The sequence below is a fragment of the Podarcis melisellensis genome (genome assembly GCF_964234715.1).
Source record: "Podarcis melisellensis genome assembly, chromosome: 3".
NCBI classification, from domain to species: Eukaryota; Metazoa; Chordata; class Lepidosauria; order Squamata; family Lacertidae; genus Podarcis; species Podarcis melisellensis.
Genome location: NC_138530.1, coordinates 18,520,915 through 18,548,702, shown reverse-complemented (window position 1 = coordinate 18,548,702; position 27,788 = coordinate 18,520,915). Strand labels below are relative to the sequence as shown.

Genomic DNA, 27,788 nt, shown 5'->3' with positions numbered 1-27,788 from the left:
AACATTAAAAGCTTCCCTAAACATGGCTGCCATCAGATGTCTAATAAAAATCTGGTAGTTGTTTTTCTCTTTGACATCTGGTGGGAGGGCATTCCACAGGGCAGGTGCTACTACTGAGAAGGCCCTCTGCCTGGTTCCCTGTAGGTTTGCTTCTCACAGTGAGGGAATTGCCAGAAGGCCCTCGGCACTGGACCTCAGTGTCCAGGCAGAACAATGGGGATGAAGACGCTCCTTCAGGTATACTGGACCGAGGCCGTTTAGGGCTTTCATTGAAATCCCCCCCCCCCCACTTCTAAGTCACAAAGGATGGAGCAAAGAGTATTGGTGCAAAGACTGATAAATTCACAGAAGACACATGCAGAGACAATATGCCACTGAACAACAATTGCTGGAGAGCAAGAGCAGGATGAGAATTGCATGCCCTGCTTGAAGGTTCCCTGGAAGCAGAATGCTGCACTGGATAGACCTTCTCATCTCATGCCAGCAGGTGCTAAACCAGAGGGCTATAAGATGGATTTCTAGTAGGAAGGTTTTGAGATGCCCAGCATACCTCTTTGCTCCTTGCACCTCTGGATGAGAAGATTCAAATAAGGTTGTTTTTTAAAGCAGTCCAATTTCATATAAAGGTAGCATCAGACAGCAACTGCAGAATGCAGAGACATAGATGCAAAGTGCTAAATTTGAGAAGCATGCTCCTTATGTCATAGCACAGCCCCTGCAAAATTCTCCTGTCCACCCATAAAAAGTGACCCCCCCACTTCCAAGAACACAGAGCAGTTGTAGTTGGCTCAGAAGCAGAGAGAGAGAAAAGGGCAAAAACTAAAGGTCTGACAAGATTTGGAATGCAAGATAAAAACCTGAACGTGATCTGCTTATCTGGAATGAAGCCACGATGGCAATTATTACTAGCTGAAAATATCAGGCCATACTGAGAGAAACAGAGAAAAGAGGTGGGGGGGTGAGAGCAAATTAGGAGGAAATGGTGAGAAAATGTCTTTGCCCTAGCAAAACAAGAAGTCCTGCAAATAAAATCTCACTTGAGAGGAAGAAATTTGATTTTATAAAATTAGTAACTTTACTTCAAAAATTTGTTCAGTGAAATGTTGCTATAAAACACCTTACCAGTTAGTAATCCAAAGCAGGTCTGTCAAAATGACATACACACTCATTGCCACCAGTAATGAGACAGCAATTAGTTTCTTTGTACAGAATCTCTAGAAACTGCCCAGATTTCAGTTCAATGTTAGAAGCATGCACATTCACAGCAAAACAAACAAAACAAACAAAAAACAACAACCCAATTCTGGTTGTTTTGGCAGAATTTGAGAGTATACAATTAAATGACTGAAACTGCAGGTGGGCTAGTGCAGATCGTAGACAAATTGGTGATTTTGTTGGTGCCCAGACATCTTAACACACTTGGTATTCCAATTATTAAAATGATTTAATTTTATCTGAGTAAGTTGATGAAAGAGGTTTCTAGTATGATGGAGAGGTGGCCATTACTTAAAAAATAGCATTTGGGGATAAGGTTAATAAATGAAAGATGAATATATTGCCACAGGTAATATATGTACTTTGTGGTATTTCATTATATATTCCCCAAGCATAGCTTTGGGCTAATTGGGAATTTATTTGGGTCAATTCTCCACCATATTTTTTACTTAAAGAGACAACAACTGCCAGTATTTGAATTTTCCAGATACGGAAAATCTTGTGGAAGATTCTGGCCTGCGTAATACCAGCACATGAAGCTAAGGCACGCTGCTTTCTGGGAAACTCTCTTAAGCTTCCACAGCAATCTGCAAAGAAAACAGCTGGGAATACAACCAAGCAGCACTAATAAGTAGCAAGAGAAGCAGGTGGATGGAAACCGGGGAGCCTCCAGGTCTACACAGGCTGCGTAGTGGAAGAAACAAGGAGCGGGGAGTCCTGGGAAATAGGTGTGTGTGTGTGTGTGTGTGTGTGTGTGTGTGTGTGGTGCTCCTTGACTCTGTGCCAAGTTTGAGGCTTGCTTCTGGAAGGAGGGAGAGAAAAATTTTGCAAATTATGCAATCCATTTTCCATTGAAGAAGGCGAACGCTTCTCAGGCCGGGAATGTCACCAATTAATTTTGCTCAAACTCTTGCTTGTTCAGAGGTCCGGAATGCCCCTGGCATTAGGAGCAGAGAAAACTTGGGATCATTGACCTTGCTGGCCAGAGTCGATAGCTGATTTGCAGCAGGAGATTTGCACCTGTCAAATGGCGTGTGGCAAACATAGCCAGATATTACACATCCTTCCTAAAAGGCAGCCTCCTTTTGTCCTTGGCGGCATTCCTTTTCCTCTTCTTGCTCAGGAAGCCCTCCAGCTTCCCACTCCTCTTCAGCTCTTTGTACTTCTCAGCCAGTTCCAATTTCCGCTTATCAGCTGCAAAGCACAAAAGGGAAAGTGGCCTTAATTCAAGCCAGCTATGTTCAGAACGTCACTAGCAATTCCCATCCCTAACTCAAGCTCCCTCTTCCACTCCCAGTCCTCTCCCATCTTTCAATAGAGTCCCGTGATTAAAAAAGAAAGAAAAAAAGAATCCACATTGATGATCCCTTAGTAAAAGTCACCATCCAATCCCCTTTGCTTTGCATCATTGCAACTGGTAACCAGATCCAATGAACACAGCAGGTGAGAACACCATTCAAAGTGTCAGTGCCGACCATCTCCAATATACAAACCAAGCAGAGGAGAGGAACATGACAGAAATTCTTCATAGAAGGTAAACAGGGTCAAGGCAAGACTATCAGGTGCTCAAGGTCACACAGAGTTTGGGTCAAACCAGGACAAACCCAGAAGCGCCGCTATGACAGCTTGTTTAACTGACTCCCATCGAGCCCTGTCTTAAAAGGATTTCTTCCTTCTGTTCAAGAGTCACACCACTGCAGACACCGCTGTGAACCAATTTACAGACATCAGCACAGTGGTGTAGCCTGGGTTGCCAGGGCCCAGGGCCGTGTGGATGGGATGGGTGGGAGGCTGGGAAACAGACAGAGTACGCATGCTCATTCAACTGCCTGGCAGTGCCCGTCACCCAGGAGATCGCAGCCACAGAGATAAGAGTTGCTCCATTGCATGGAGAGGTCACTTCCTGGTTAGCAGGGAGAAACCGTTTTCAACAGAGCCTAGCCACAGAAGCGCGCAGCTGTATTGAGGCAGCACCGGGTGTTGACATTTTGCGCCCGAGCCAATCGCCCCTGTGCCCCCCGCCAGCTATGCCACTGCATCAGCAACAGGTCCCCTATTTGACAGCATTTATTAATGCCTGATGGAAAGTCAAGGCTCGAACCGTGCACCTTCTGTCGACAGGCCAACACTTACACTTCTTTAGATAGAAGGGCTTCTTTCCTTGCTGGGCCAGCTCCCTCTGCTGCCTCTTCAAGGCCAGCTCCTTTTCTCTCTCCTTCTGTTGTTTCCTCTGTATCTCCTCCTGCTGAGTCTAAGAAGCGAAGATGGGCAAGTTGCAAACATGCCACGGCTGGCCAGTGTCAACGTTTCTCCTCTCCCCAATCTCACTGGCCTCACTGGAGCTTTCCGCTGAACGGCGGCTCCAGGCTTTGGGCCTGCCTGCCGCGTCTCCAAAGGAAACCCGAGCTGCTCCTAATTCCCCACGGCCCCAACTCACCATTTGCTTGAGGAGCTGCTGCAACTTGGTTTGCTGCTCCACATTTCGGCTTTTCTTCAGGTGCTTCTGAACTACCTGCAGGGGGGAAAGAGGGGAATGCGCTGAAAGGGAAGTCGCCTTTCAATCCAGGACTCTGAGGTAAAAAGGGACGTCAACACAGGCTTTCTCTCCTTCTAGGCAGGTTGCACTCAACGTGAGTAGCTGCATTACCTCTTTCTCCTTCTTCCTGAGATCGTTCAAGAAACCATACGTCTTTTCAAAGATTTCTGGCTTATACTCCCCAGAGAGGTCATCAAAGCGAGGATCTCGAGGTACCTGGGGAGGAGGAAAGAGAAGCGAGCACTAAAATTTGAACACTGCCAAAAAGTGGTGTCTTTCTTCTTGGGCACCCATCATTACTCTTGTCTTTCAGGAGCAAGCCGAATCTGTATCATTCCTGTCACACTCAGTGGCCCTTGCCTCATGCAGCGCTGCACTGAGCACTGCTTACTAAGTCAACAGTCTCCTCAGTCGTCATGCGAACTCCATTATATTCATCTCCTCCCAAGTAATTTTCATTCATCCCCTCCAAATAATTTTCAGTTGTGTTACTCAAATATTTTCCTTTTCTTTTCTCTTCTACCCATGTTTTTTTGTCCACGGACACAAGGCTATTTTCTTCCCTTTTTTTTATTAATTTGCAAATTTAACAAAGAAAATGAAAAAAATAAAAAAAACCAGGAAAAGGGGAGGAATGAAATAATGTTGAAGAGAAAAAAAAACAACTCACCTTCTTTTTAACAGGCACAACTCGTCTTAGATAGGGGACGGGCTTCTTGGCTGAAATTTCCAGAGGTCTGTGGGAGAGAGAGATAGAGAGTACATACTTAGGAAAGAGAAGCCTGGGGTTATATCCTATCCTTGGGTGGGTTGAGTCTCAGAACCATCTCTCAAGATGCGAAACTCAAATGCTGCGCCAGTGTTTTGCTTGTTTTCCCTCCGCACTGTTGACCACTAGAAACTTTTGGAAACTAAGAGACTGCTATGTGCAAGGAATTGAAAGCCACTTGGAAAGCAAAGTATGTTATGTAATATGACAAGAGAAGAGATTAAAGGGAAAAGTACATTAACGCAGGACTGGATTCAATCTTCTGAATTTTGGAACAAGATGTATTACTACTAGAAGAGTTTATAATAGATATTAAGGCTAACTACATGATGTATGTGTTTCCTTATATTTATTGCTATGTATATATTAAGGGCTGTCAACAGATTATAAAAGTTTAGTTGATAAATAGTCTGGCCTTTAACCAATTATTGATTAATCATTACATTTAAATACTAGAGCCTTAGTATAGATGCCTTTTTGAGATATTGAAGGAAATGCAAGGTATCTGTTTACTGAATTGTAAGCTACCACTCACTGTTAGAAAGAAAAGGGCTCTTTAACATTGCCTTCCCTCCATTCCAAGAGGGAAAATGTAACTTCAAAGAACAAGAGTGTCCTGAATTTTCATTCCCAATAATTTAACAGCCCCCTTTATTTAAATCAAGAGAGTACTCCGAAACACAACAGCGTAAGCCTATATCCTACTGTGTACAATGGACCTTACTTCCAAGTATATTTGCTAAGGATTGCAGTGTAGAGCTTTAGTTAACTACTCTACCAACGAAAGCATCCATGTCCTGTTTACAGAAAATTGTGACATGCATATTATTAGTGAGCAGTGTTAGAAACTTATTGGGCGCCAAATGGCACCTTCGAAGTACAGTGGTACCTCGGGTTAAGTATTTAATTCGTTCCGGAGGTCCGTTCTTAACCTGAAACTGTTCTTAACCGGAAGCACCACTTTAGCTAATGGGGCCTCCCGCTGCCGCTGCGCCGCCGGAGCACGATTTCTGTTCTCATCCTGAAGCAAAGTTCTTAACCTGAGGTACTATTTCTGGGTTAGTGGAGTCTGTAACCTGAAGCGTATGTAACCTGAAGAGTATGTAACCCGAGGTACCACTGTACTTTACAGACGTCACAACAGAATGTCTATTGGACTAGACTAGATGACCCTCGGGGTCCCTTCCAACACTACAATTCCATGATTCTCTGATCTCAACTACATCGCTTGACTGTAGCTTGCCCTTACAACAATTCACTTGAAAGGAGAAACAAACACAGGGGAAATGGAATTAAACAGGGTTCGAAATTAGCAGGGTGCCAAGCACATTTTGCGCCTAAAGATTCTCCATTTCCGAGCCCCTCAAAAAGTCTGGGTGCCATTTTTTGCGCCTGGCTGTCAGTCAAGGATTACTGAACTGTATGTGATTTGAAGCCTTGAAGTATATGTTAAGGAAAAAGTAGACTGTTTTGAAAACCGTATTGTACCAATATTTTATTGTATCCACCAAATTAAGCACGGGTGCATCCACACACCCGCTGGGTCTGCACTCCTATGCAGAATGGGAGGATGTAAAGACGGAAAGTGAAGAAAACATTTCGATTCCGCTGGCATGGGTGGATTCCAATGCGACTGATTGTATTGCGGTGATTGCAATCTGAATGGCAAATTAATTATATAATCAGTGGGTAAAAGAGGGAAAAGCGCTAATTAAAAAACCAAAAAACCAAAAGCACCTTCCCGGGCTGTGTGCATCTAATTAAGTGCTCTTATCATTCCGTCCCCTTTCACCTGCATTCATTGCCTTTTAAGAGGCCGTCTTTTTCTTCAGAATTGCAGGGCACAAACCGCAAGTCATTATGTGTACGCTACTCTGAATAAAGGTCAGGGAGCAAAGTTTCAGACAAAATAATATAATCTCTAATGAGATTTTGCTTTTCTGATGTTCAAAGTCAAGATTTTGGTTTGAAATGGTGGTCCCTAGCCTTTATCGGTATATCACAGGGTTCTGCTACCAGCTGTATAAGATGCAAGTTTTCATCCCAAGACCCAAAGTCAGATATATTTGGATGGAAATATTTTTTGATTGATGGAATGACACTGACATCTCTCTGGAAGTGGACCCACCCCAAGCTACTTTTGGATGTTCAAAATCTCTCTAGTATCCAGAACTGCCTTTTATCATCAGCTCCGGCAGATTATTTATTCCTGATCAATGGCTCCGGCTTAAAACCAGGGGTGGGAAGGCTTTGCCCCCACCCCCACCCATATCGTTAGATTCCAACTCCCATCAGCCCCATCCTGTGTGGACAATAGACTGGAATGATGGGAGTTGTGCTTCAGAAACACCTGGAATGCCACAGATTCCTCATCCCTGGCTCTGGAAACCATCGTTCAATTTGTAATCACTTGGCTGAGCTACTGCAATATGCTATATCTGGGGCTTCTGTAGAGTATTCAAAAGCTGTTCTTCGTGCAAAACCCAGCAGCCCATTAATTAACGTCAAGGAACACTCGGGATTATGCAACGCTGTATCTGCTTCGACCACCAATTGGCTTCCATGCCCTTTCCAAAAATGCTGACATTACCCTTTCAAGTCCTAAACAACCTGAGCTCAGGGAAAGCATGTGAGCTTGTCTCTCAGTAAAAATCAGCAAAGGAGACCCTCTTCTGACAACAGCCCCACTTAGAAAAGGTCAAGGATCAGGGCTTTCTCAGTCGTTGCTTCTGTTTTATGGGATGCAATGACCGAAAGGTGCCCAGATTTATTACAATTTGCAAAGTTTTGGTTTTTTAAATCCTCTTTGGCCCAACGTTTCACCTGTAGCTTGATGTTAAATGAGTTTTAACATTGTTGTGTTCTTAAAACTTTGTATCCATGAATAACCACAGTTATTGTTCAGGTAAGAAGAAAGAAGTAAGCACCACTCATGTCCTTTATTTACTAAGCCTACAATTTACATACGTTTAACTTGTACACATTCAGCTTTATGCGCGAGACAAAAAGTAAAAAAAAGGGGGTGGGATTCCAGGAAAAATGACGCCCCCCCCAACCTGCCGAACGTGTTTTGACGATATGCAATTTTGGCTTTGGGCACGATCCCCAGAACGTAACTCCAGCGTCAGTTGCGGGCTTACTGTACGTTAGAACTGTTTTCACTCCAGCTGCACCTGAGCACTTCAGTGAAAAGGCAGGCTATAAAAAGCAGTAAATACTGGAATAAACTTATGCAAAGCAGGAGTTCGGAAAAGGTCTCCACTTTAGCAATAAACGGTTCCAGCGCCCCGTTCGCTACCTCTCTCCAACCTACTGGATTACCACCTTCAAAGCATTTTCAACCCCCACCGCCCAATTATTCAGAAGACAAAAGCAGGTGATGAACCTGGAATATTCTCTCCAAAATGGATTGGTCCAGTAAAGTCAACATATCACTTATTTGGTGCCTTTTACTCCCTGGACTGACGTGGCGCCATCGCTATGCCAACATAAATTTTAATGAGCCGCCGTAGAAATCCTTTGAAAATATGACACCTAGACCCTCTTCGGCAGTGACATTAACCAAGTCACACTCCTGTTGTGCTTCGCAACCGCCAGCCTTCAGACGCGGCAGAAAAAGCAGCGCATCGCGGGAAACAGACGGCTCTCTATGAAACAGCCTTATTTAGAGAGATACACCAAATTCCCTCAGGAGAAGTGCAAACTGATAAAATTATGAGGAGTGGAGAAAACAAGTAAGCTAATCTTCTGCACCAACAGCCCATGAACGGCTCGATGAAGTTAATTATATTTTTATTAGCTAGCTGAAAAGACAGCACCCTTACCAGAATTGTGACAGTACTGTGAAGTTTCGCAGGCAGAGCTGCCAGTTCTTGATCCGGATGCGGCACCTATTGCTTTAACAGCCCCGGGGCAGCAAAACATTATTTGAGTGTGGTGTCCCAGCTGCCCCACTGCAACATTTCTCCTCCAGGTTTGAAGTAGCAAGGGGATTCTGCTTTTTGCAGCAGGCAGATGAGCAACGTTTAGGCTCATACCCAACAAAGTTGTCCTGTAAGCACAAGGAGTTCAACCTGTGCTCCTTCTTATCTCCCCATGTACACAACCCAAATCTGTTCTAGGGTTCCCCCCCAACCCTAGAGAGCAGATCTGGGGCAGGCAGAAGAATCCCATTGTGCAGGCAGCAGTCCTTGCATGAATAGGATGACTTTGTCAGATACAAGCCAGAGAATGGACTGCAGCAGCAGGGCAGGAGCTGTCATTCCAGACACCATGTAGGAATTCACAAACCAGCCAGGCTCCTGCAGACACATCTTGCTTTTCGCTTCCATAACATACTGGTTTCCAATGAGCATGTGGAAGATTTTATAAAGCTTGCTCACTTTTAAAAAAATATTGCGGTGTTATGTTGCTTGCTTCTGAATCCAATTTCATTCAAGAATGCACCACTGAACAGGATAGAATTTGGGGAGCATTCCCTTAAAGTCAAGAGGGTTCCTTTCAAACAAACACACACACAAATACCTAGCTGATTTGATTCCAGCTGCACTGGGGCTTTTGTAGAAAGGCTCTCTCAAAAGGCTTTGGAGAGATAAAAATAGAAATAAGCAACCCATAATAGAAGAGGCATTTTGAAAGGCTTATATAGCATTGTCTGGAAAGCCAGTGAGAGCTTCAGGTAAAAGGTGAAGTATCAGCACAAGATATTAACAGAGGGTGGGGAGGGGAGAGAGAAGAGAAGCAAAGAAAGTTGGAAACAGATGAGAGAGAGCTGATGAAGGAAAGCACAGGTGTCTCTTGGATGGGACACTTGGACGACTGAAACCTGGCTTCAGGACGATGAACAAAGGGTAATGACACACAGCAAAATGGAGAGGTGTCTGAGGAGGGACTACAGTGACGATTTGCATCCGTGTCTGCTTTAATGTTTAAATTACTCATCACATTGATGGCATTTTACAGAATACAGTGGTACCTCGGGTTAAGTACTTAATTCGTTCCAGAGGTCCGTTCTTAACCTGAAACTGTTCTTAACCTGAAGCACCACTTTAGCTAATGGGGCCTCCCACTGCCGCCGCTCCGCCGAAGAACGATTTCTGTTCTCATCCTGAAGCAAAGTTCTTAACCCGAGGTAATATTTCTGGGTTAGCGGAGTCTGTAACCTGAAGTGTATGTAACCCGAAGTACCACTGTACACCAAAGTGTGAGAGACTGGGAACACAAACGGGGCCAAAGAGTCACATGAATGGCTCCCAGAGAGGCTTAGGAAGAAGGAAGTAAATTAATCACAGCAAGGTTATAAAAATGCATCGAGAGCAAGGTAGCAGCTCCAGTGGTGAAGACCGTAAAGCAGACACTTAAGGCTGTTAGTTCTTCAGGTAAGTCCATGCTACCACCCACCCTCCCAGAGGGAGCCCTCTGGTTAAACTCCAATTCCTCCTTTCCAGGATGAATGCATTCTGCTCCAGTAGCTCTCCAGAGGCAGCTCAGAAATCTCTACGCCCTTCACCAAGCAGAAAAGGGCTTACTGCATGAGCCCATGCGCAAGTTTGATAATTGCTAACTTGAGAGCTCACTCTCAAGTAAGGAAGCGCAGGTTGGCAGACTTCACCTGAGCCCAGGGGAATGCTGCTCTCTTTTGGGGAAAGCACAACAGGGAAACACATTTACCCGTGCTTGTTTGGACGCTGCTTCTTCTCTGCTTTTGTGACATTTACTGCCCTTTTCCCAGTAGTCATCTGCTGATAAGCCTTGGTCCCAACTCGATTTCTCAACTGCAGCAGCTCCTCAAAAGACATCGAAGACCATTCTGGGGGAAAGATAAAAACGAGACACCCGCAAACAAATGTCAGTCTTTGGATTATTCAAACTCCTCCTGCCTGCCCAACCTGCTTCATGACATGTTGAATGCTACTGTCTTTTTTTGCACTCAGATTGCAAGGGCAGCTGCAGGTAAACACCTTGCTATTCATGCAAGTGCCACCACAAAAACCCTGCACACCCACCCAGTGCTCAGTCTCACAGCCCCTTCAAAGACACACTAAACTGCCCTGCCAATGGTGCTATCCCCATGTGGCTGGGTTAAGTACAGTGGTGCCTCGCAAGACGAAATTAATCCGTTCCGTGAGGCTCTTCGTATAGTGGTTTTTTCGTCTTGTGAAGCAAGCCCATTGACAGCTTAGCGGATTAGCGCTATTAGCGGCTTTTAGCGATCAGCTGTTAAGCGGCTTATCAGTGGATCAGCTGATAAGCGGCTTAGCGGCTTAGGAAAAGGGGGGGGGAGGGGAAAAAACCCGCAGGACCTCACAAGACATTTTCGTCTTGCTAAGCAAGCCCATAGGGAAATTCGTTTTGCAAAGCACCTCCAAAACGGAAAACCCTTTCGTCTAGCGGGTTTTCCGTCTTGTGAGGCGTTCGTCTTGCGGGGCACCACTGTATTCAGGGCCTATCATGGGGACCTTTTCAACCCAAACAGCATCCCACCAGGGACACAGATCAATGGGAAGAGGCCTCAACAGCAGTATGGGACAGCACTACTGGAAGCTTCTCCCTGGGAGTGTCTGAGGGAATCCCATGTGTACTGGAGTTGTGTGGAAGGACTACAAACTTGGCATCCTACATTAAGTAACCACACACTGTGCTAGTCCTGCAGAATTATGACACAGACTGGGTCACAGCTCTATCTGTGAAATTAGGATCCAAACAAATAAAAACAAAATGGTCACTCAACTAATGGTTTCAGAGTTTGGTGCACACAAGCCAAAACTGCCAACTAATATACAAATTAGCTGATTTTTAACATCTTCCATTCACATGTTAAAGAGGGCAGAAGGCTGAAAGTTTGTGAGCATTCTAACTTCCTTTAGTATTTCTGAAAAATGACCAGAGTAGTAATTCTAGATTCACGATTTAGGATTAAAAGCACTTTCGCATCGGAGGTGTAAATCAGTCTCAGCTTGTATCTTCGGCCTTTTAATGTAAATTTTTTAAAAGCAGCTGTTCTCGGAGCTCAAGTGCAGCTTCAAAATTGAACTCTTCCACCCTGCATTCACATGTAACACACAGAATGAGAGATGCTTAGCATTGATGAGGAAATAGACTAGAAATGCTCACTCTCTCCCCCACTGCCTAAAAATAAGGAATTTGGAATACATTCAGAGCTCCTTGCATGTCCGTTATACGACAAATACTTGACTCTCTGCTTGTCTTAGAAAGGAACACTTCTGAAGTCAAGCCATTCCCATAGCACAAATCTTTCCTTAGGCTTTCTCTCTCTCAAGGGGCTTCTCAGTCCTGGTTGCTGACACTGCTAAAGAGCTTTTTGCATTACAGACACTGCCCTAAGGATTAAGGGAAAGCCCTTCCAGCTCCCATCTCTTTTATGACCTGGGGACAGAACACAACTGTTTGCGCATGGCACATTTCATCAACATGTTGCGGCAGGCGGTCCCATTTTACAAAGGTTCCAAAAGACATGATGTTGATTGATATATCATACACAATGCAGATTAAATATAAATAAGTAAAACCCAATTTCTAGCACAAAGTGCTTGCAATTTAAATTTTGACGGCTGAGGTGACATCAGAGGAAAGGGAAAAAATAGGAGATGAAAGCATAGCAGGGAGTGATTTTATCTTCCTAAATACATAAAAATGTAAGGCTGTCATTGGGCAGTCCCCATTGCAGGATTTGTAGTGCCTCATAACAATTTGGATTTGCATCGAGCCCTCATGGGGGGTTGGGGGGGAAGGAGGGGTTATTGGTTTGTTCTTGTTTTTATTATGTATTTTGTGTTTTTTATCTCATATTTTTATGTTGTGAACCACCCTGAGATCTATGGATGAAGGGCAGTATACAAATGTAATAACAATGAGAAGCAAAAGAGAAGGCAGGTTGTACAATAGCATGGGGACAAGAAAGGAGAATCACTGAGAGGGGAGGAGTGGTTTTAAAATAACACCAGAAGCTTGAGTAAAGACGAAATGGTGGGAAGAGAGAGGAAAATGGCAGCTTTTTTAAAAATGGCGGAGGTTTGAGGAAACTTTTACAATCATTTGAGTACATCAGGAAAGGAGGAATACTGAAAAGGAACATTTGGTTGATTTAAACTTCCATTCCTTGGATAGCTTATGTGAGATAAAGGATGTGCAACCTATGACTCCATAGTATTTCCCCACAATCCTGGTACCTCCACTCCTGGTACCATGCATTGTCTTCTACATGAAGCTCCAGAGTCATTGTAGTAATTCGGAACAGAGTCTTTATTAAGAAGCAACATCCATCAACAGAACTCTACCGTGCTCTAACTGAACAAGCTAACTGACAGCCTTGCTCTTTAAATTCTGTTTATTTTAAAGAGACAGCAGAATGGATCCACATAGGGGTTTGTGTGCAAGCGAGAGGGGGAGGCGTGGAAATGGGGTGGCGTGCAAGGGAGAGTTGAGGAAAGTAAGCAGACAGGTAGAGGGGGGGAAAGGAGTCAAGGTGAATATGGTGATGCAGAGAAAGGAGAGAGCAGAAGGCATGGGAACGAGGTTGAAACTGAAGGCAGGGGCATGAAAGGGTTTGACGAATAGGAGGCCATGCAGGCTTCATTATTCGGCATAAAGTGAAAAGGATGCTTAGTAGTTGCAATGTGTGGGAGGAAGAAGATGCAGGTGGTGACCATGGAGGAGTTTTGTGTGCAAAGGAGGTTGCACAAAAGAAGGGGAAGGAGGCATGGATATGGGGGGGGGTGAAAACTGGGATGCAAAGCTGGACTAACAAACAGAAGAGAGGAATGGCATGAGAAATGGGGCTGGGAAGGTGAAAAGCAAGCTTAGTCCTTGCATGGGGTGTGACAGGGAAGCTCCAGGAGGTTAATGGAGAGGAATGGCAGGGGAGGTTGGCAAGTGGAGCAAACAGGGGCCTTAGTAGGAACATAAAAAGGGAAAGGACCCCTGACAGTTAAGTCCAGTCGTGGACGACTCTGGGGTTGCGGCATTCATCTCGCTTTACTGGCCGAGGGAGCCGACTCAGTTTTTCCGGGTCATGTGGCCAGCATGACTTAGCGCTTTTGGCGAACCAAAGCAGCGCACGGAAACGCCGTTCACCTTCCTGCCAGAGCAGTACCTATTTATCTACTTGCACTTTGACGTGCTTTCCAACTGCTAGGTTGGTAGGAGCAGGGACCGAGCAACGGGAGCTCACCCCGTCACGGGGATTTGAACCGCCGACCTTCCGATCAGCAAGCCCTAGGCTCAGTGGTTTAGACCACAGCACCACCCGTGTCCCTTGTAGGAACATAGTCTGCCTTAAAACCAGGTGTCTGTCTAGCTCAATATGATTTACTCTGGTTGACAGCAGCTCTCTAGGATCTCAGAAAGAAGTCTTCAACCTTTGCTATTAAGTGGAAGTGTCTGGGATTGAACCTGAGATCTTCTGAAAGAACAGGAGCTTCCTATCACTGAGATATGGTCCGCCTTTAAAGCTGGTTCGGCCACCTCAAGGCACAAATGCAGCACCTTGGACCACTCATGCGTCCTGCCAAAGGGCAGAGTGGGATTCAAACCCACACCTCCAGGCAGAGACTGTAACCTCATTGCAGAGCTATAGACAACCCAACCGCCCTGACCATAGCGATCAACCTTCCCTTTTTTTGTGGGAAATTCCCTTATTTCAGCGCCGTTTCCCGCTGCTATCCCATATTGTTAGATATCCCGTAGACTATCCCCAGGACAGGTCAGGCTGCTGATCCCTTATTTTCAAATCCGAAAGTTGACAGCTATGGTCCTGACAGCACCATTTTGCACAGCTAAAGTTGGGTGTCCTTTGTGATTACGTGGAAGGTTCAATGGAAATGGTAAAATTTGAGGAGGGATTTTAAGGAGAAAAGAATTTGACTGATGGCTACATTTTAAATCAGGGCCCATACCATCTTTTCTCGCTTTGTCTACATTCTAACATTCAGGCATTTTCCCGTCACAACGCTTTACTGACATCACCTCTCTCTCTCTCTCTGTTCTGGCATGCCAAACATGTAATCCCTCAATTAGTCATTCCTTATGGCAAAAGTCTAGAACTGTAATAGTTTTTCTCCCCTGATGAGCTCTGGACAGACCCGCAAAGAGACTGCAACCTCAAAAGCCTCTGCAAACGCAGGCCAAATGATGCGTTCCACCTCAGACGTCAACACACGATTTGTCATATTGGATCAAACCACTGGCCCATCAAATCAGCTACCCTGCCCTGGGCAAGAACCAGCACCTTCTACTGCAAAATACAAGGGGTCAGGGAGGGAGGGAAGGAAAGGAGAGAGGGAAAACCTTTAACAATATGGGCCACTCAATGTATACATATCCCTTCTTGACACACAGTTAACTGACGGAAAAGCAGAACTGAACCAACATGATCTAAGCTCCATTGCCAAACAAAATTTTAAATCTGTATTTTTTAATGCGACTAGAACTACAATAAATTCCACAGGTCAACTGCTTATTTCATCCCAAAAAACTCCACTTTTCATACCTTGTTCTAAATTTATCAGCCAACCTCAATGAAATGCTCCCTTAGTTTCTGCTCTCCTCCCCCCCAAAAAAAACTTTCCCAGTTATTCACCTGGAGTTTTCGCAAACACCAATTACAGAAAGTACTGCGGAAGCCAGTGACAAAATAAAAGAGCCTGCTGTTTAAAACGCAATCACTTTAAAAAGGTTGTTTCAGATACATAAAGGCCTACAAATTGGTTTGGGTCTTTTCATACCTAGACAGCCAAAGGCAAAGTATGACGACCACAAAAGGAACAACAGTTATGAACTGTACGAAGCTCACTTTGTTTAGCAGTAAGAGTTAAAATGAATGAAAAGAGGTGTTCCAGGTGCTCTTCATTTACTAATTGCATTTACTTACTTATAGTTGCAAGGCAACTCACAACAAGGAATAAAAATGGATGCATTTTTTATATTCTTATTTGTAGCTCATTTCCCCCCAAAAGAGATGAGGAAAGGATACGTATTTTTATTCTCACGACGACTCTAGATGAAATATAGCCAAGAACAGCTAGGGTGGTGGGTAGATTGAGGCTTGAACTGGAGTAGTGTACCTTGGTTGTCAAACTTAATCTGTTCTGGGAGTCTGTTCGACTCCCAGAACTGTTCAAAAACCAAGGTGCAGCTTCCGATTGGCTGCAGGGGCTTTCTGCACTCAATCGGAAGCCACGGAGGTTGTTCAGCTTCCCAAAAACATTTGCAAACCACAACTCTCATTTCTGGGTTTGCGGCGTTCGGGAGCGGATTTGTTCGGGAGCCAAGCCATTCGACAACCAAGGTACCACTGTAGTTCCAAACTTCTGCTCCATCATGTAAGTATCTTTGATTGGAAGCTGGACCAGTCAATCTTCTTCATCCTACCTTAACCAACGAGATTATTTCAAGGCTAGACACTAGGCTACTTACCCCACAGACTTGCCTCCTTTAAGGAAGAATGAGAGAGAAATGTAATAGATACACATGGAGTTTTTTTTTGGGGGGGATAACTTGATCCTTAGCAAGTTGGTGCACCTATTTTTTCAACAGAATGCTTTGTTAAGACATGTTTTGATAAAGTGAGTTGACGCGGTTTTCCATAGCACTATGCAAACTTTTGGCCACCGCGCAAAGATTGAGAAGTTGTACATGAAATGAACAGGAAGTTTTAACATGAATGACGACAGTGGTAAAAATGAGAAATCTGCTCCAAAATGTTTGGATAACTGGGCATGCTTATGAAACGCTGAAAAAGGTACCCTGTTGTGTGCAATGTCGCCATCATTTTCCATCTCCTTATCTGAAAAGGCTTCAAATGGTAGAACGCTTATATGCATGCTTTGAAGTAGCTTCCTTTAATGTTTGTGCCTACCTTGATGTGGTAGCCATTCCTTTCCTCTTCCCTGAAAAGAGAGGAAATGGACTGACTTGATTTATTATACAACATTTCTGAAGGGATTATGGATTTGCCGTTAACACTCCAGCTAATTCACTCAAAATATGTGTGGGGTGACTTAACAGCCATGTAGCGACTGTGATGTGAAATAAGCGTCAGCCTTGCTGTTGTTGGCATCTGTCTGTCTCAGGAGACTATGGAGGTGTGCATGTTTGGGGGTCAAACTGTTGGAGAATTATAGCGCCTGATAGTAGAGACTTAATATGGGAGAGACATGTTTTGTTGCAGCTGGGGCAGAGGAAGGCATCCGGTTCTGCTGCTGCAAATGTGCCACAGCATTTTTTCTCTGCATTCCTCCCAGCAGTCCTTTCTCCTCTGCTCACTACTGTGGATGCATGACCTGTCCGTCTGTCTCCAGACACTATGGTGGCCTGCAAGGGATTTCCACACAGCAGGGTTGATGCTACAAGCCTTTGTGTCTCGTTTGCAGACATCTTTGCTCATAGGAACTAAGCAAACTAGGTGAGCAGTACAGTAAATGATAATGTTGGCAGATCCAGAACCACACACAATGGTAAGAAGAATCTAAAATGCTCGAAAGTTAACAGATGCTAAATTATCTGTGACAGTTCTTGGGGGGGGGGATTAGAGATCTACAGCGGTCTGGTCAATAAAACTCTCTTTGATAGAAGTCACAAAAAGACAAAGAATTGTACAAAGGCACAAGACAGGGAATGAAAAATAAAAATGGAAAACCTATGCCATTATACAAATAAATGGCACATTCCTCAGGCTGATCTCCGGTTCAATTTTCTCTGTTTAAAACTAATTAAAGGGAAAAAGACAAATGACGACAGGCATGTGGGAAGAGATTAGAGGTGTTTAGCTTAGCTTTTCCTTCCCATAGATGGGAAGGAAAAGAGGGCAAGTCAAGCACTTTGATCTAACATCAAAATATTAAGAAATGCTCAGAGAAAACAGAATGGAAAATTAAAACTTGAAACCACCCCCTTACATGTTACACAGCATACCATAAAATATTCCCCAGAAAAGCTGTTCTTTTGCCCCTGCGGTAGCCCTGATCACGGTCACACGCACCCCAAGTCAGCTATTCACAATATGAGGCATGCACTACCAAGTGAACAGCCCCTCTTCATCGCCACCACCTGATGCCTTACTTTTGAAGGTAGGGGCACCCAGATAGGCACCTTAGCTGCAGGTCTTTGCAAACAGGCAGATTGATATGGGAAACACCCAGGTCCCAAGACTTTTAAAAGGGATTAGTACTGGCACTCTTAATTGTACGTGAAATATTTCTGACTCAGCTGGTGCCATTGCAAAGTCGTTCAACACGCACATCTTAGAAATACTTCTGAAGGCTCGAGCCAGCCCTGCATTCAAGAGAGGTCAGAATCTGATAGATATATTAAGAAATTGAGAGCCTGTGTGGTGCAACAGTTAAGAGTGTTGGGACTAGGGCCTGGGAGACGAGGGTTCAAATCCCCACTTGGCCATGAAGCTCACTGAATGACCTTCGACTAGTCACTGTCTCTCAGCCTAATGTACCTCACAGGGTAGCCGTGTGGATGAAATGAGAGAACCTCAAGGTCTTTGGAGGAAAAGGCAGTACAGTGGTACCTCGGGTTAAGTACTTAATTCATTCCGGAGGTCCGTTCTTAACCTGAAACTGTTCTTAACCTGAAGCACCACTTTAGCTAATGGGGCCTCCTGCTGCTGCTGCGCCGGAGCACGATTTCTGTTCTCATCCTGAAGCAAAGTTCTTAACCTAAAGCACTATTTCTGGGTTAGCAGAGTCTGTAACCTGAAGCCTATGTAAACTGAAGCGTATGTAACCTGAGGTACCACTGTATAGAAATGTTAAGAAGTAAATAAAATAAATAAAACCCATTTTTAAATGTCAGGAATGCCACGTGTCATGCTTCCGGAAAGAAGACTTTCATCTGACTGGCAAGGTTCAGAAGGACTTGGAGAAACAACTGCACGACAATGTGATGTTTTCTCCATGCAGTTTCCTGCTTTTTAGAAAAGCATGAAGTCCACTACATAAGATATGCAGTGCAAGCGTTTTCACTTATCCACGAATGCGGAAGTCTATAGGCACCACTTTTTCTCAGACAGAAACCATGTTTGAAGCAGCCCCCGGGCTCAAAGGAAAGGGCACTAGTCTCCGTGTATTCTCGGGCTGACCTGCTCCAGCAATTTCTAATGCATAGCACAGTTTTGTGGAAGCTATTAGCTTGCAGTCAGCTGTGACTTATTTTCTATTTAATGCATTGTATATCAAAAGAATGTAAACCACCTCGTCTGCTTCATGCTTTTATTCTGCCTTTTTCCATTTCCTTCTTATCAGAGGCTTTCTCCCATTCTATTTGCGGTACATCTTCGTCCTCCTCTGCTTCACCCGCTCCTCCCTTCTTTCTGATCTCTACTTTACTCTCTTGCTTCATGCGTCCGCCTTTGATCCCGCAAGTTGCCAATACCGGCTTTCCTCAGGTTGGTATCTTGCAGTGGGTTTGGACCGCTCTACAGCCCCGATCAGCCCCAGCTGACTAGGGCTGATGGGAGGTGTAATCCAAAACAGCTGGAGGATACCAGGTTGGGGTCAGCTGCCATACACCCTCAAAGCTCTTCTCACTCATCAGTCATTGATCTGTTTCCTTTCATGGTTCAAGGTCTTCTCCTAGCATTGAACACAGCAGCCGGCTTTTGAGATGACACACACAGTGCCCATGAGTGAATCACAACTGTCCAGAGCCTTTGAAGGGCAAGACAAGATGCCTAGGTAGGAGCTGTCGGGAAGTGGCGGTTTTCTTGACGCATGCTATTCCCCCCCACCCAATATGATCAGAACATTACAAGTTGAAGGCTCAGTTCAAGCTTCCTCCCTGCTCATTGGTAAAAGGGAAAAGGACAAGACGACTATTTGAAGCAACAACAAAAAAGGAAGCAATTGGAGCATCTTGCTTAATCACTTCAAATTCTGACCTTTCGCTAAAGGTTGTTTGACGTGTGATACAGATTTGATAAATACAACCACCCATCAGTAAAATAAGAGGTTCATGCAGTGAATATAAGGAGGGTCTTCCTGGATCAAACCAAAGGTCTATCCAGAACAGCATTCAGTTAACACTGAATGAGAATCCCATAAGCACGATGAGGGGGAAACAGGAGTTTCCCATTGGTAGTCTCCACTGGCATTCAGTGGTGTACTGATTTGCTTCTATGTTATCATTTAATATGTTATGTTATTAGAATCAGAGAATTGTAGAGTTGAAAGGGAACCCAAGGGTCATTGCAGCCCAACTCCTTGCAATGCAGGAATATCAGCTAAAGCAGTGTTCCCCAACCTTGGGCCTCCAGCTGTTTTTGGACTACAACTCCCATCATCCCTCGCTAGCAAGACCAGTGGTCAAGGATGATGGGAATTGTAGTCCAAAAACAGCTGGAGGCCCAAGGTTGGGGAACACTGAGCTAAAGCATCCATGACTGATGACCATTTAACCTCTGCTCAAAAACCTCCACGAAGGAGAATCTACCCTTTCCTGAGGAAATCTGTTCCACTGTCAAACAGCTCTTACTACTGTCAGAATGTTCTTCCTATTGTTTAGTCAGAATCTCACTTCTTGTCGTTTGAGTCCATTGGTTCAGGTCCTACCTTCTGGAGCAGCAGAAAATGAGCTTGTTCCATCTTCCTTATGATAGCCCTTTAGATCTTTGAAGATGGCTATCAAAGCAACTTTCAGTCTCCTTTCCTCCAGGCTAAACATACCAAGCTCTCTCCATCGTTCCTCATAAGGCTTGGTTTCCAGGCCCTTTTAGCATCTTAGTCACTTTGATCTGCTCACATTCCAGTTTGTCAATAGCCTTCTTAAACTGTGGCGCCCGGAACTGAACATAGTACTCCAGGTGGGATCTGACCAGGGCAGAATACAGTGGCACTATTACTTCCCTTGATCTGGACACTATACTTCTGTTAATGCAGCCTAGAATAGCATTCACTTTTTTGCTGCTGCTGTATCACACACTGTTGACTCCTGTCCTTTATTTAAAGGCTTGATATACCACTTAAACATCAACACTTCCAAGCAGCTTACATAAAATATAAATTAAAAACACCAGTAAAATCATGTGGTAAAAATAAGTTGACCGAATTTTTATCAAAATTTAGGTAAAAGTTTCTTCATTTTTAATCAAAAATTAAAAATGTATAACACTGCAAGTTATACAGCCATCATGAGTATTATTTATTATGTTTCTTACCTGCCCTTTACCACAAGGTCCAATGACCGCTTACAATAAATAAAAGCACAATAAAATTAAAACTACTGTAGAAACAAAAGCTCATAATTTCAAAACAGAAATTTAATACAACTCTGGTAACCACGGGCAACAGTATTCCATTTTAAAGTGATCCAAGCTGGAGGCCATCACAGCATATTGTAAATTCCATAGTTTGAGGGTAGAAGGTCAGCCTGCTCTTTGATGCAAGAAAGGCCAAGACCACAAATATCAAAACCAGGTTCTACCCAAGGGTAATGGGAAAGCCCAGCACAAAACAGATTGGATGCCATACATGTTCAGCCAGAGCGAAAGTCAGGCTCACCAGCTGGGACTGCCTGAAATACCGGTACTGAAATCTGAAGTGCCAAACTGTCTAGCAATGTAATACAGTGGTACCTCGGGTTAAGAACTTAATTCGTTCCGGAGGTCCGTTCTTAACCTGAAACTGTTCTTAACCTGAGGTACCACTTTAGCTAATGGGACCTCCTGCTGCTGCCGCCGCACAATTTCTGTTCTCATCCTGAAGCAAAGTTCTGAACCCGAGGTACTATTTCTGGGTTAGCGGAGTCTGTAACCTGAAGCGTCTGTAACCTGAAGCATCTGTAACCCGAGGTACCATTGTATTGCTTAACATATTAAGGCTGGAATCCCAAGGACATGTTATTATTAGTGACTAAGTCCTATTCAAGTCAATAGGCCTGCTTACACGCTCCCACTGTACGACTGCATAGCTAATAAAACCCAAGGATATTAAGGTATTTAACTGCGTTAACTACATGGATAAACACGCAAGGCACTTTGCTAAATAGCAAAAAAGATGTACCAACCGTTGCGTAATTTGGAGGAAATCAATTTGTCTAATGGCAACATTCGCCAATGGAAATCTACTTTTCTCCAGAAAAGCCAATTAAAATTTGATTATTCAAACCAGGGCTTTTATCTCATTAGCATATATTTTTAAGTTAATTTAAACCATCCACCCCATTTATTGCCTGCAAAGTTCTGAGCAGAAAAGACTAGATACTGTCTGCCGAGTTCGGAAGAATGCACTGTGTTAATTCCATTTCATTCACATTTGCAAAAGTTTCCCCATAGAAGCTGGGATGCAGGCGGGGAACCACGTCCCATTCAGATTCAGCTCAAACCATGGTTGAGTAGCTTTCCAAAGCTTGTCTCAGTTGGCAGCTCTGTCTATTCCTCCTCACTGAAGTCTCTTTTTTGCAAATCACTGAGCTGAGTTCACTCCCGATAATTCATTTTTATTTGTATTATTAAGTCTCATCCCACGCCTTTCCCTCTCTTCCTCTCATCACCGGCATTTGCCTAATATAGACTGAAATCTCTCGGAAGTACCAGGCAGTATTAAAGCACTACATAACCACCATAAAATAAAACTGTGATAAAAACCTCCAGATTCTCTTTATAGCCCTCATGATAACGGAGGCCTTTCCTTGGGCTTTGAATTCTGGGAATGTGTGTGTGTGTTAAAAAATGCAGGCAACCCAAATTCAAAACACTACTGCATATGTCATAATTCCGCTGTCTTTTTTGTCTCTTTGCAATGCTTTCAACATATTTATGACTCTTAGTTCTCTCCTTCCACAACTATCCTTCATCCAAATAGCAACCCGTTGTCATACAAACCAACTGTGTGCGACTAGGATGCTACATGAAAGACAAGGAAACAGCGGGCTGGACACCTCGGCTGCCAGTCCATGCTTTTTATGGGCCACCAAACCAGTCAAAATGCCAAGGAGACTGCTCTCACAAAGAGGAGCACAGCCAGGTTCTCCCATCTCTGCCGGCACAGGGCGATAGCCAACGTTACTCATGATCCAAGACTTCTGGAACTACGTGAAATTTCATTGCTTCACTTCTTCAGCTCCATTACCATCAACGGTCCAAAGTTCTCCTCCCACCCCTGACAGAGAAGCGGACACGGAGCAATGGATCCAAACTACAAGAAAGAAGATTCCACCTAAACATTAGGAAGAACTTCCTGACAGTAAGAGCTGTTCGACAGGGGAATTTGCTGCCAAGGAGTGTGGTGGAGTCTCCTTCTTTGGAGGTCTTTAAGCAGAGGCTTGACAACCATATGTCAGGAGTGCTCTGATGGTGTTTCCTGCTTGGCAGGGGGTTGGACTCGATGGCCCTGGTGGTCTCTTCCAACTCTATGATTCTATGATTCTACACAGCCGCACCATTTCTCCTTTCTGTATGCCCTGAACGCCTCGGGGTGTCTTTCCTCAGGAAAATCCCCTTAGCCCTCATTATTTAAATAAATAAATAAAGAGTTCCTCCTGAAACAAAGCCAAAACAATCAACCTAAATGCACATTCTTCCACGTTCCCCTTAACCCATTAACCCAACACACACATGTGATGCCCCCAGTTTGAGAAACTCAAAATACAAAGGCTAGGCCCCAAATGGCCCCTTAAACCTGGGTTGCGGTTGCCACAAGAGAATGTCTGTTAGCCAAGGGATTGGACTAGATGACCCTCGGGGTCCCTTCCAACGCTGCAATTCTTCAATTCTAGAATTCTATAATCTCAACTGCATTGTTTGAGTGCAGGTTGCTGTTACAACAATTCATTTGTCCCAGTATGCAAGGAGAAACACACACAAGGGAAATGGTATTAGTTATGGACTAAGGCTGTTTTTAAACTGTGGTTGCCAACCTGGCATCCAGAAATCTCCTCATAAGTCACAACTGGACCCATGCTAGTAGCAAAACGCGCCTGGCGCCTGGCTAATTTCTAACACTGGTTGCCCCTCAACATAAAATTTAGATTTTAAGAGGACTTGTGTGCGCGCGCAAGCTACCACACACCCACCGATGGTGCTATGTAAATTAAATAAACTAACCACACCAGAATGCCCAAGAAGTAGCCTCTGTCTCTACTATATGGCTAACAAACTACATCTGTTTTTGGCTGCCTGTTCATAAAAGATTAGAGAAGCAGCGCTGGCTTTGCACATAAACCTTTCTTCATCCATCTTCCCACGTTTTTCCTGACCTGCATTTGATATTAAATTATATGCATTTAAAATTAATTTGTTCCCAATGATTTATTCCCGGCAAAAGAATAGCTGTATGTGGCTGTGTTTTGTGCCACCACCTAGCTACCTATTATTTGTATGCCAATTGATTGTGTTCTCACCACCTTCTGTTTTCATATCTGAATTTCATTAGTGCTCTTTGCTCCCTCTTCTAGATTCATTTATTATGCTAAATGAGACCTAATCCGCGTCCCTGGTGAACTCATTAGACACTTTCCCAATTAACCACACTGCTATTTATAATTGTGCTTTGTTTGTGGTACATCAGCCATTTTTTAATTCATGTAAAAGCATCACTCTCAGTGTTGCCAATTCTCAACATTTTTCAAATTAAGATTCTTGAGATAACTGCATTTTCTCCCAGGCAGCAACTCTGTACCCATTTACTTCTGAGTAGACGTGTACTGGACTGCACTGTCAGAGATATGGTTCTTGGAAGCACATCAGTATAAAAACAATCTGTTTTAATTTGAATAAATTTCTAGCCTTCAGAAGATTAATATAACAATGGTTGTCTGACTTTAGAAGAGAAGGTAAGACAACACCTACCACCACCAAATATAATTTAAATATGTTTAAGGTGCACAATTCTCAGTCGGTTCCATGATTTAGGAAGGAAGGAAGACAAGATTCTGATAGCTTGGATTTCACAACTTTCTGTGGCTTTGGAAGATATAATCAGTCTCAATTCTTAAGAGCAAATCTTGTTTTTCTGCATTGAAACAAGAATTCCAAAGCTAACTTAAAAGGCTGCCTTAGGAAATCTCACTCAGTGATTTTATAAATATCATATCACATTGCTTATTGCATTTAGGAAGCATATTTTCAAAACAGAAAAACATGTTTTGAGTGGCTCATTTGTTCTTTATTAGTGCTTCCGGCTGCTTCTTGCTGACAGTTCCACAATGCCCTTATAAGCTCTTTCTGTGGAGTAGACCAAACCGTAATTTTGGCTGAAGGCTTGAGCATACATTTAGAACTCTAGAGTACAGTCAATTCTCAACAGATATGACAAAGAGAGGAAATCTACAGAATTACCACGAGGCAAACTTGGCTTTCAAGTAGTAACTAAACTGATTTATTACAAAGATCAGTTGCTTACTGCAGCAGTCAACATGACTCACAAAAAATGCTCATTTTCAGTACCAACGTTTGTTTCCTAATCCTCTTTTACTCCTTGAGCTCCCTCTTTTTTGAATTTGCTACACTTGCACCAACTCTTGGAGAAGGCACTAATGGACATTACATATTTCAGGTTTGAAACTAGTGGCAAACAATTTTAGAACCATTGCAGAGATCAAACAAGGAACAAATTAGCACTGTCATAACGTAATATTTTGAACTTTCAAAAAATCCACAACGTTCTTTGAGCTTCTTTAATCTGCTGTCAGGACAGCGTAAAGGAAAACAGATCACCCAAACCTGAACTCAGCTGGTGAGGCCAACAAAGTACCTTTTAAGGAGACTACTCCCCTTCCTCCATTAGAAAATGCAAAACACCCAACCAGAAGACTCACCTGCATTATGAAGTGTTCTCATTAGACAACGGAGGCAATGGCACCGTAGACTGGGTGCAAACAGTGAGCTGCTATAGGGCAGCAGACAAGTGTGTCGTTTCCAGGGAGCAATTCTTTCCTTGGTGAACGTAGGCAAGCTGCTGTTTCTCTAGCCTGCGTTCCCCCATCCTCAGACTTCAACAGGGGGATAACACAGCTTTGTTTTAGGGCTGGGCGATATCTGGTTTTCAATATCGCGATATACCATCAGCTAAACATCTCAACTTATCGATATATCACGATATCTGATAGTAACTCCTGCCACTACTGCCTATGAGGTCCCTGCTGTTTCTGCCACCACCGCTTCTGTCGCCTAGCAAGCCTGCTGGCAGTCCCAGATTATTTGTATTCCCATGACTCATCACTGTACTTTGGATTGTCCTGAATACCACAATTTGGAAGCCAAGCCCATATCCCAAAGTTTGGATACATTTTGGCTTGCCTGCTGATGAAACTGGCTGTGCGGTGATTGATAATAATGACATCTATCCATTTTAGAGCCCTAAGTAGTAGCAGTTGCCAAGTAAGTAGCCTATTTGTCTCTGCATAGTTCCATCCTTATCGGTGATGTTTAGCTGGCGATATATCGCGATGTTGAAAAGCAGATATTGACGAGCCCTCACACACATTGTGATTCACGATATACTGCCAAGTCAAATATTATGAAACAGATATCATGATGTGACCTTCAAACCGGTTTTGGACAATATATCAATCAGCCCTACTTTGCCTGATCAGCTGTTGTGAGGAATAGCCATCACTGTTTTTAGTGGTTTGACTACCATGTGGCATTTATGCATCCCTTAAAAACGACAGGCAATTCCATATTTCAACACAACTTTTTGGATTGCAATAACATGTTTCCACTAAATAGGATGCAAGAGATTATTCAACCGACAGCCCCAACTTCTTTGGTATCTGAGCAACAGAATATACATTCATGCAGAGTATGACACAGAAAGGAACACTCTCTGTTATTTTCCTGCTTTCAGAGGCGGCACGAAGCATGAGACACACCTGACGATAAGGCAATTATGTAGGACGGTTAGGTGATAAAGAGAGCAGTGTCAAGGAGCGCATCTGAATGGTGGCTATAATGCATATTAATGGTTACACGCCCACATCTAAGGCGGTTAATTAGAAGCAGAAGCCACCGGAGAAAGAAAAGCTCAAAACGGCTGATAGGTGACACAAAGATGCACTATTTATTGAATTTTTCCAAGCATCAACGTTTACCTTTTGTTAAATCAGTCTTTGAAGAAGGCTGGCTTGTTGTTTCTTCAGGGCCTTTGTTACTGCTTTCTGAGGCATCGCTGCCAGTTTCGTCATCATCGTCGTCTTCACTGTCTGTATAATCGCTGTCATCACTCTCACTCTCTGCTCTCTCATATTCACTGTCATCCGACTCCTCGTCTTCAGATTCCTGGCCAGGAGAATTCACTTCAGGCAAGAGCTTTGGTCTTTTGGCATCTTCAGGACTCCCCGCAGTGCTGCCTCCCATACTGCTCAAACCTTGCAGAGGTCGCTTCTGAGCCAACAGTTTTGGATTTAGGATGTTGATCGGCCTGCTGTCCTCGGACGTCTGTAATGCTGGATTCCTGCTGTCCTTACCAGAGGGGGAACTCTTCTTTCTGGCATTGCCCCCACCTTTATTCCCACGCAGCTGCTTCATAAGGCTTTTGGTTTTGGGATGCTTCCAAGTCACTAGACTCAAGCTGAAAGAGAAACTACTGTTAGCTCTCCACCTTATCACAGTTTAAGTTGCCACAGAAACTGTAACTAACCATTTGTTGGGAAGCAGGCCAATTCGTGCACAGTTCAGGGCAAGAAACAGCTGCACCAAAAGCTAATTTACAAAGCTGGAGGCTTGTCTTATTCTCCGAGTTGGGGGACAGACTATGACACTGTGTGTATATAGGGCAGGCTCATGAGGTTGATATATATATATTTTGCTACAACCCCACAACAGAATTGTAGTGCTTAGATTCTTACAGAAAAGAAATACAGAGGTGTGCTTTCCTGTTTATATTGGGATGCTCTAACGAACTGGCAGTAAAAGCATCTAGCTACTCATTAGGCCTTTAAATGGATGCTGTTTTCTGTCTGGTGCTTTACAAAGTTGGGTGCCTATATCTGCTCTAAAGAGATGACCCACTAAAATGATTATATTCCTTGGAAAGAAATGCAATGGAATAGAAACTACCATTAGAGGCTTTGAGGAAAATTCCTACTCCGTTTTGTCCAGGGCCCCTGATGTTCTTAAAATTCTGCACAGGAAAAGCCTTCGATAATGCAACATACTAGGTTTAATCCTAAAACGTTCTGCTGGGTCTGACCCAGGACGTACAATGCAGTCTTATACATGTTTATTTGGACATTATTCTGACTAACTTCAATGGGTGATTGGGTTTAGAATTTCAGTACAATATACGGCCATGGAAAAAGAGTGCT

At 43.7% G+C, this 27,788-nt stretch overlaps 1 protein-coding gene across 1 annotated transcript in view; it reads right to left on the bottom strand.

The window, feature by feature from the left end:
• Positions 1 to 752: 752 nt before the first annotated feature.
• The window catches only part of RRP36 (ribosomal RNA processing 36), a 30,600-nt gene continuing 3,564 nt past the window's right edge, over positions 753 to 27,788 (bottom strand). The window contains exons 2-8 of the mRNA XM_081904301.1: positions 26,574 to 27,052; positions 10,191 to 10,329; positions 4,422 to 4,488; positions 3,863 to 3,967; positions 3,653 to 3,727; positions 3,349 to 3,466; positions 753 to 2,409 (exon numbers count right to left, since the gene is read on the bottom strand). Of these exons, the coding sequence (XP_081760427.1) occupies positions 2,270 to 2,409; positions 3,349 to 3,466; positions 3,653 to 3,727; positions 3,863 to 3,967; positions 4,422 to 4,488; positions 10,191 to 10,329; positions 26,574 to 27,009 (1,080 nt within the window). The 5' untranslated portion in view covers positions 27,010 to 27,052 and the 3' untranslated portion in view covers positions 753 to 2,269. The remainder of the gene's footprint in view (positions 2,410 to 3,348; positions 3,467 to 3,652; positions 3,728 to 3,862; positions 3,968 to 4,421; positions 4,489 to 10,190; positions 10,330 to 26,573; positions 27,053 to 27,788) is intronic.